This window comes from Antechinus flavipes, unplaced genomic scaffold (assembly GCF_016432865.1).
Source record: "Antechinus flavipes isolate AdamAnt ecotype Samford, QLD, Australia unplaced genomic scaffold, AdamAnt_v2 unplaced_scaffold208, whole genome shotgun sequence".
Taxonomy (NCBI): Eukaryota; Metazoa; Chordata; class Mammalia; order Dasyuromorphia; family Dasyuridae; genus Antechinus; species Antechinus flavipes.
Window position 1 is genome coordinate 1 of NW_026262050.1, and position 9,000 is coordinate 9,000.

Below are 9,000 nucleotides of genomic sequence, written 5' to 3' on the forward strand. Positions count from 1 at the left end.
TAGATTAGCTTTCTTGGAGACCAGAAAGATGTCCAGAGGCATAAGGAGAGAAAACAGGAGGGAGAGAAAGACAGATAGTGAGAAACAGAGAAAGAGAAAGATACAAAGAGATGAAGAGACAAAGAGAGAGAAAGAGGCATGGAATGGGGGAGAGAGAGAGAAGGAGGAGAGGAGAAAGAAACAGAGGCAGACAGACAGCAAGAAGGTGGGGGGCGAGTTGGAAGTGAGAAGCATACAGAGACACAGAAAGCAAGGTCAGAGACAGAATGAATAGTATTTGGGCTGGAGAAAAGTGGACTTTGGGCTCTGGTTCTAGTCCTGCCTTTGTCTGTAAATCACTCTGAGAAACTGACTTACCTTTTTTCCTCCTGGTGTAATTCAGAGGCTTATCCCAAAGCCTCTTTTGGCTCTGACAAAGATTGAAAGCCGAGTGCCAGGATGCTGATTTTGGGCAGAGACCATACAGTCTTATGGCCTCCACTCTCACCCCTCAGTGAACTCACTCTTACCCACACAGACACAGGCACAGGCATCACATACCCACAGGCACAATTTCCTGTACAACAATAGGGGATGAGGTGACCAAAGGAAATCCTTTGATCTTTTGAAGGAATCTGTTTATGGAAATGTATGAGGATAGTGCCTTGATAAACCTAAATTGCCCTGAGCTGGTCCAAGGAAGAGAATGATAGGAAAGCTCAAACTGGAGGGAGCTGAACCAGGCTGTACTTTCTCCTCCTCAGTTCGGCCATCCTGCACTACCTGAGTCAGAAATACAACACTCCAGCTCACTGGTATCCTCCAGATCTGCAGGCCCGGGCACGGGTGGAGGAATATCTGTCCTGGCATGCCGACTCTATTCGAGGAACTTTTGGTACAATGCTATGGATTCAGGTAAGAGGGGGCCTGCCCTGGGGGATAAGGCTGAGGAAGTCTTTACAACCTGCCTTGACCTTATTCCTGGGGAAGGGTTGGACTTGAAGAGGTGATCTTTTGTGTGGAGTCGAGACTGAACCCTCATCCCCCAACCCTGACAGGTGCTTGGCCCGCTTGTTGATGTCCACGTGCCCAAGGAGAAAGTGGACAGAAACATAGCCTTCATGACCCAGCTCCTGCAACATCTGGAGCAGAAGTTCCTGCAGGACAAGCCTTTCCTCGCTGGTGACCACATCTCCTTCGCGGATCTGATGGCGCTAGAGGAGCTGATGCAGGTATGAGGGACAGAAGTTTGGTGTTAGAGATGGGGAAAGGGGAGTTGTTCAGAGCCGGAAGTGCACATATTAGCAGATGATAGCCACCCCTCCTTGTCCTCCTCAGCTCAGCCTCCTGGCTCCTTGCTAGTTCCCTTCTTGGGGGGTGGGGGACACCTGAGCATGGCCCTTCAACTTTCCAGCACATTATTTTTTCAGAGCCCTCAAGCTGTTCTTTTATGGGATCATGTCACACTGTGAGCTAAGAGGGGGCAGAATTCTTATCTCCATTAGACAGTTGAGAAAACTGGGACTCAGGGAGGCATTGTCAGCAGCAGCAGCAATGACATCAAGTATTCATTAAAGAGCTCTTGTGTGCCAGGCCTTGTGCCAAGTGCTAAGGACACAAAAAAAAGGCAAAACCAAAGTCTTGTTCACTAGGTACTAAAAAGTCCAATGTGGGAGCCAGCATGCAGATGATGGGTTTTTATATATAAAATTATATACACAGTGTCTGCAGAGTAGATGGAAGACTATATATATATAATTTATATAGTGTTAAAGGTCTGCAAAGAACTTTATAAATATCCCATGTACTCCTCACAAAAACCTAAGGAGAGAGATGCTATTATTTTTATTTTACTATTTGAGAAACAGAGACAGAGAGCAGTTAACTGACAGGATTAAGGAATAGAGAATGTCATGAGAGCTGTAAGGCTGAGTAACTGAAAGGATGATGGTTACTTCAGCTCAAATAGGGAATTAAAGAAAAGGAAAGGAAATTCTTGAGAGAATATGAATTTTGTTTTGGAAAAGTTGAGTTTGATATGTTAGAAGATGTTCAAGTGGCAGCTGGTGACTGAAGGTTAGGAGAGAATTTAAGGCTGAATAGAGAATAGTTTGCATAGATAACAAATGGATCCATGAAAGGTAATGAGGTCACCAAGTGAAATAGCTGAGAGGGAGAAGGAGAAAAAAGATAGTGACTTGAGGCACTCTCATGGTCAGTGTACATGACCTGAATGAACCCCACTAAAGAAGCCAAGAAGGTAGGAGAAAGACCAGGAGAGATGATGTCCCAAAAACCTAGAAAGGAAAAAGAAAAAGAGGAGAGAAAGAGAAAATGTAAGTGAAAGAAGCTGCTGAGAGAGCGGGAAAGAAGAAGGCTCAGACACTACTGGATTTGTCAGCTCTGGGATAGATCCTTGGTACCTTTGGAGAGCGCAGGTTCAGTTGAGTGATGACATCAGAAACTGGACTGCAAAGGATTTCACAAAGAGAGGAGGAGCAACGGAGGTTCTGTTTGGAGACTGCTTTTTCAAGAAGTTGAGCCACAAAAGAGAAGAGAGATGGAGGATGGTAGTTAGCAGTGAGGGTTCATTAAAAATGGGAGAGATGTGGATATGTTTGGTGACAACAAAAAGGACATTAAGTATGGAGAGACTGAAGTTTAGTGAGAGTTGAGGGATGTTAGAAGTTATGATTTCCTGGAAGAAATGGAGTGTAACAGGATGGGGTGGTGGGAAGAAGGGCTTGTCTTAGTATTATCACCTCAGTATGAGAAAAGAACAAAAATGGAGATAGTGGGGAAAGACAGATGAGTGATGTGGGAAAGGAGGATGGGAGAAGTGGGATCTCTTTGTCAATGGTGAATATGACAATGTGAGTGTCAATTTTTTTAGCGAATGAGGTAAGCTTCATGGGGTAAGGTTCTTGCAAATATGGCTGTGGAAGATGGGATCCTTGATAAGAAATAGAAAAGTTTGGACTGCAGGTGTTAAAACTGGGGACGTCTAAAAGGGAAGCCTTGTTAAACAGTGAGGGCCCTAGAAAGAGCATGTAAGATAAACAGGTACTGTCCCATCAATTTGGATTTGTGGTTTCCTCCAGCTCCATTCAATAGCGTGAGAATAGGAACAGAGGCAGTGGATGGTGGGAACAATCCAGTATTGGGGCTTAGAGGGGCTTGAGACAATACGGCAAGGGATGTGAGTGTAGATCATTGGTTGAGTTGAAATGGTTCACCAATGGCTGAGATGGTGAAGTGAGGACAGTTGAATCCATGTGGTAAAGACAGCCTGGGAAAGAACAGAGAAATTGAATGGCAGGGTGAAATCCAAGAAACTTTTAGGGAGTGTAAAGCAGAGGGAAAGAGGAAACCAGGAAAGATTACGATCACATAAGGAATTTCAGAGTTCATGAGCATGGAAGGAGAACATTGTGAGTGGCCAAGGCTTTGACTATCTCTGTGTGGGACTGAGGTGAAGGAGTAGGTTACGGCCTGAAAAATAGCTAGGTTGAGATCCTGTGAGGTCTGAGTGTTTGAGGGAGTATAAAATATACAGGTTAAAGTACTCTGAGATGAGAGCACAAGCTGCAAAGGAGAGAGAGCCTTCCTCTTCCCTCAAGGACTTGGTGTTTTACAGGAAGATACAACGTGGATACAAATAAAGAAATAAATACAAGGTCATTTGAGGAAGGGCAGAGCACGAAATAGTAGGAGCTCAGGATGCTTGATGGAGAAGGAGGTGCCTCAGCTCAGACTTGGAGAGGGAAGCTGAGGATTCCAGAGGTGGGGAGTGGAGGGAGGGTGGTGAAGAGGGAGAAGATTCCAAGCTGGGGGAGACAGAGAGACAGAGACAGAGACAGAGAGATAAAGAGAGAGAGACAGAGACAGAGAGAAAGAGAAAGACAGACAGAGACAGAGAGAAAGAGAGAGAGAGAGACAGAGACAGAGAGAGAGAGAGAGAGAGAGAGAGAGAGAGAAGTAGAGAGAGAGAGAGAGAGAGAGAGAGAGAGAGAGAGAGAGAGAGAATGTGTGTGTGTAACTGGGGAGATTGGAAATGGCGTGCCAAGTAGAGAAACAAGCTCAAAAGCCAGTTTGCTTGAGGTGATATGAAATCAGACTGTAATGGCCAGGATGGAAAGAGTTCAATTTCATCCTGGGGAGTTTGTTTACATGGTATCCTTGGCAAGGCAATAGGGAACTTTTGAAGAATATTAAGCAGGAGAGCACCATGGGTAGCATTAACCTGAGTTTTGGGAAGATGATTTTGGGAGCTGTGCAGCAGATGGACTAGAAAGGGATGTCTATTTTCCAAGTGAAAGACTATGAGTCCCTAGTGGTGGGGATCGTGTGAAATGGAGACAAGGAAATGGAAGCAGCATTTCTTAGGAAGGTGGAATTAAGGAGACTTGGAAGTTGGTAGGCCAAGAGTGGTCATGGAGAAGGAGATATCAAGGATAACCCCAAGTTTGCAAATCAAGGTGATTGGAAGGAAGGTAAAACAGAAACTGAAAAGTTTGGGTGGAGGAGGAAAAATTAATGGAGAGATGATGTCAGTTTGGGAAATACTGAGCTGGGGTTGTTTTCCTGCAGACCGTCTATGCTGGTCATGATGTCTTCAAAGGGCGGCCCAAGCTGGCAGCTTGGCGTGGGCGGGTGGAGGCCACCTTGGGGGAAAAGCTGTACCAAGAGACCCGGGAAGCCATCCATAAACTCTGTACAGATCCTAGTGCCTTCAAGGACATCCCTTCAGCCATGCAGGAAAGGATGAAGTTACGTCTCATGAAGATCCCCTAATCCAAGGTGAGATGGAGGGCTGCGGGATGAGGAGACTTACTCTAAAAGAGGGGAGGTGATCTGAGTGTAAGGAGAAGGGAAGAGAAGGAACACTTTTTGGCATCTTGCCTCTATTCCTTTGAGATGTAATCTCCAATGAGAACTTCCAGAGCCTGGTTCACAAAACACCCATGTTATACAAGTGCTTCTTGGTTCAGGCCCTAAGGCTGGTTTCACTCCCCCTCACATCCCATTCTTCAGCCCAGTGAGGACCAGCCAGTTCCTCTGCAGTCCCCACTCTCTAGGTATTCCCAGCCTGTAGAACCTGGGATCCCTTCAAGGACATAGTCTATGGCTTCCTTGGCCACAGACCTTCCCATCTGTGAGGAATAAAGTGAATAAAGTCCTGACACCCAGAATCTGCTTCTGTTCTAGAATTTCTTCCTAGATTAAAATCCTCAAAAGGAATGAGCCCCAAGTGATGAAAAACATTGCAGACAGGCATTCCTGGGTATCTCCTCCTTCTAGAGAAATTTATGACCCATATCCACACCTCCATGCATGCATTTGTGCACACCAGGACAAATCAGCGCACCTCAAATAATCCCCCAACTCTTATAGACACTAACAAGTTCATATCCGCACATAACGGGATATCAGTGAGTCAACCACCAATGTTTGAGGAAAAAGGATGATATGAAATGCTTAAAATCCTCAGCCTGGGTCTTGGGATTATAGGTTTTTACACAAACAAATGTAACATCTTTTTTTTTTTTTTAAATCCAACACTAAAATCGAATAGAGAACTTCTCGTCTTGAAGGCTATTCAAGGAGAAAGGTCCCAGGGCTCTAAATGAACTAAGAGTTTCAAAGGGGTGGAAGAGTGAGTAGAGGGCTGGCTTTGGAGGTAAAAGATCCCAGAGCCAGCTAGTTCAATGTGCACCCAGATGAGAATACTCTTGCTACTATCCTAAGGCATATTCAGGGTCTAAGAATGGTTTCCCCTATGCTTACATCCCATTTTCCAGCCCAGTGAGGACCAGTCAGCTCTTCCGTAGTCCCTAATCTCTGGATATTCCCAGCCTGTAGCACCACAAGGATAGAATCTACAACTCTTACTACCTTAGATAGTCTCAGACTTTTCCAAAAGCTGATGCATGGCTCATGATAGGTAATACATTCTCTCTTTGGACACAGCTTATCCAAAGTTTCGGAGCCAGATGATTTTCCCTTCTGTTGATCTTCAATCTGCCTTTTAGCAACATCTCCCCACTGCCCCCATTTCTGCCCTGTGAGGCAGAGGAGAACATGGTTAACTGCTCTTTCGCATCACAGATTCTCAACTATTTGATGACAGATTCTTCAAGAATAATTTGATATTATTGCACTATGAACTGGAGGAGTTGGATATAACCCACTTCCATTCTAATCCAGCTAAGGTCTGTGTTTTTATATTTTCCAGACATTCCCAAACAATGCTGTCTGTACTCTGGCCTACCTCCTTCCTCTTCATCCTCACTCCAGATCCTGGATCCTGCCCCTGGGGCATGGGACTCTGATGAACTCTCTCCAGAGCTTCATTACACTTTCCAACTATTTCCAAACTATATGGTTTCATGTATTTTACCCCCACCTCATGGCCTAATTCCCCTTTTTACCCTCCCATTAGTGCATAAATTTGTTGATGTCTGGGACAGTCTTGTTTGCTTACTTTTGTAATCCAAGCATTTAGCATAGTGCCTGATGTATAGGAAAACCGAATAAATGCTTTTTTGATTCATTTGTTTATTCCTCTATTCATTAATTCTTTTCTCTCTTTATAATGTATAGAAATAAACAATTTCATTGATTAATCACTCAACTCTTGGTCTCTGTTCCAGTTTATTAAGGAAACCAGAGAAACCTCTTTCCCCATTAGCTTTCTGCATTCCTGCCCATATCAGACCAACTTAGAAGTCTCAGACTGAAATAAATAGCAATGCCACAGTCTTTAACTTTACTAGTAATTCATCTCTGAAATGAGGATAATAATAAAAACACCTACTTCCCAGGACTGTTGTGAGGATCGGTGATCACACCTATAACAGCTAGATGTAGTACTTACTACCTTTCAGGCACTGTATTAAACACTTTATAATTATCTCATCCGATCCCCAACAACAACCCTTTCAGATAGGGGTATTATTATCTCCATTTTACAGTTTAGGAACATGGGGTAAATAGAAGTTATATGATTTGCCCAGGCTCACCCAGCTAGTTAAATGTCTGATTCTGGATTTGAACCCAAGATTTCCTGAGTCCGGGCCTAGAGCTCCTGTGATAATGAATGGGTTCTAATGATAAGACAAACATATTCCTTCCAGGAACAATGCCAGAGTTAATGATGATTCCAGAGCCAGAAGGGGGGCAGTGACTGGCAGAAAGTAAGCTGTTGAGATAACCAAGGGGTAGGAAGTGGCTTGCTTGTAACAGTGGACCAGATGAGTCAAGTGGCACTGAAGAGCAAGAAGTGTACCCACTATTCTTCCTGGTCACTAGCATGATGAAAGATTTCAGGACTATGCTACCCTCAGTACAGCATCTCTGGACTGTTTCTCCAAATGCAATACATATTGTTGGGCTGAGTCTCAGGACACAGTTAACTATTTCTCCCCTCATGGTTTTGGGGAGGGGTAAGTTTAAGGAGCTTTTTTTTTTTTTAAATACTGTCCCTTATGAGCCCTCAGTAATGTGTTTCCCATTGATAACCAGCCATACTTCAGTTCACTTTTGGAAAAGCATTTCCTAAAATGGTATGTTAAGAATAGTTAAATTCCCTCCCCAGCAGCCTGGACTCTATTACAAGTACACACAGCTCTTTAGAATAGCGGGCCCTAACTGTTGCATACAGTGATGATGAAGTGTACATGTGGACAGAAAGGCAAAGGGTTACCTCATAGTTTCTGGTGATTAAAATTCTTCTCTTAAGAAAATATGGGACCCCTAGATGGTGCAGTGGATAGATAGAATGCTGCAACTGAGGTCGGGAAAACTTATTTTCATGAATTCAAATCTGACCTCAGACACTTCCTAGCTGTGTGATTCTGACCATGTCACTAACCCTAATCACCCCGGTTTTCTCATCTGTAAAGTGAGCTGGAGAGGAAAATGGCAGCCCACTCTAGTGTCTTTGCCAAAAATAAATAAATAAATAAAAACAAGCAAACAAACAAACCAACAAACAACAGCAGCAACAACGAAATAACCAAAGGGGTTCCTAAAAAATGGATGCAACTGAAAAAAAAAAAATACAACTTAAGAATGTAGCCAATATTCTTCTCTGGTGTGAGGAAATTGTAGTCCTTGAACCTTTTGCCTGAATGGGGTGGGTGGTTTTCTGTATCCATCTGTGTCAATGTTAGCTCTCAATGTCTGCACTTTATTAAAAAAAAAAAAAAAAAGGCCACTCCTAGAGTCTGATCTGCTGAGAGCAGTAACCACAGGTATTGAATTTTGTTATCACATGACTTAATAATTTTGCTTACCTATCCCAATGAGCATTGGAATGTAACAAATTGAGCAAATAATCTACATGCAGGAAATTCAGAATACTAACCCCGACAATTCTTCTGTATTCTGTCTTTCTCGTATTGTACAGGTGGGTCAGACTGTGTCCTGGAGACTCTCTGATTTCTAGTCTGAGGCAGAGATTGGCAAGGATTTGGCCTTGAATACCCCACATACGTGGAACATGTGGGATGCTCATTTTCAACGGAATTATTTACAGAATCAGTCCTTGAGGAATCTAAAAAGTAAATATTTGAGTTCAACAGGACATCACATTTATCCACCTGACATCATTATTTTTTTCATAGCTTGGCCATCAAATTCCACTTATTCAGATGATTTCATTTTGCTTATTTCTGGCATCTTTAACATAGAAAAACCCCTCCAACAACTCTTTGATTACAGTATTCAGCCTACCTATCTTTCATGGATCATGGCCGCTAACTCTCTTTTGAAATTTTATCTCCATGTGGGCATACAAAGAATGTGCTATTACAATAGTTGTGGAAAGGTTTTTTTAATAGCCTTTTTATCCCTTAAAATATATATTTGATTATTCACAATATCTGAATTTAGAAAATAGAGTCTTAAGCTAAAATTGTAAAACTGTGATTTATTTACAAAGAATTCTTAAATGAGTAAAACCGAGGCTATTACCTTCTCTGAAATTTACAGACTTAAGACATTCCTAGGAAGAACACT

General features: G+C 43.0%; 1 protein-coding gene across 1 annotated transcript; it reads left to right on the plus strand.

Moving 5' to 3' along the window:
* Positions 1-722: 722 nt before the first annotated feature.
* On the plus strand, positions 723-6,613 carry LOC127543324 (glutathione S-transferase theta-2-like; the record flags this gene model as incomplete). The annotated part of the gene is made up of 4 exons (XM_051969366.1): positions 723-894; positions 1,038-1,211; positions 4,570-4,779; positions 6,215-6,613. Coding segments are annotated over 3 exons (550 nt in total), but the record flags the coding sequence as incomplete, so codon positions are not given.
* Between the last annotated feature and the right edge of the window lie 2,387 nt (positions 6,614-9,000).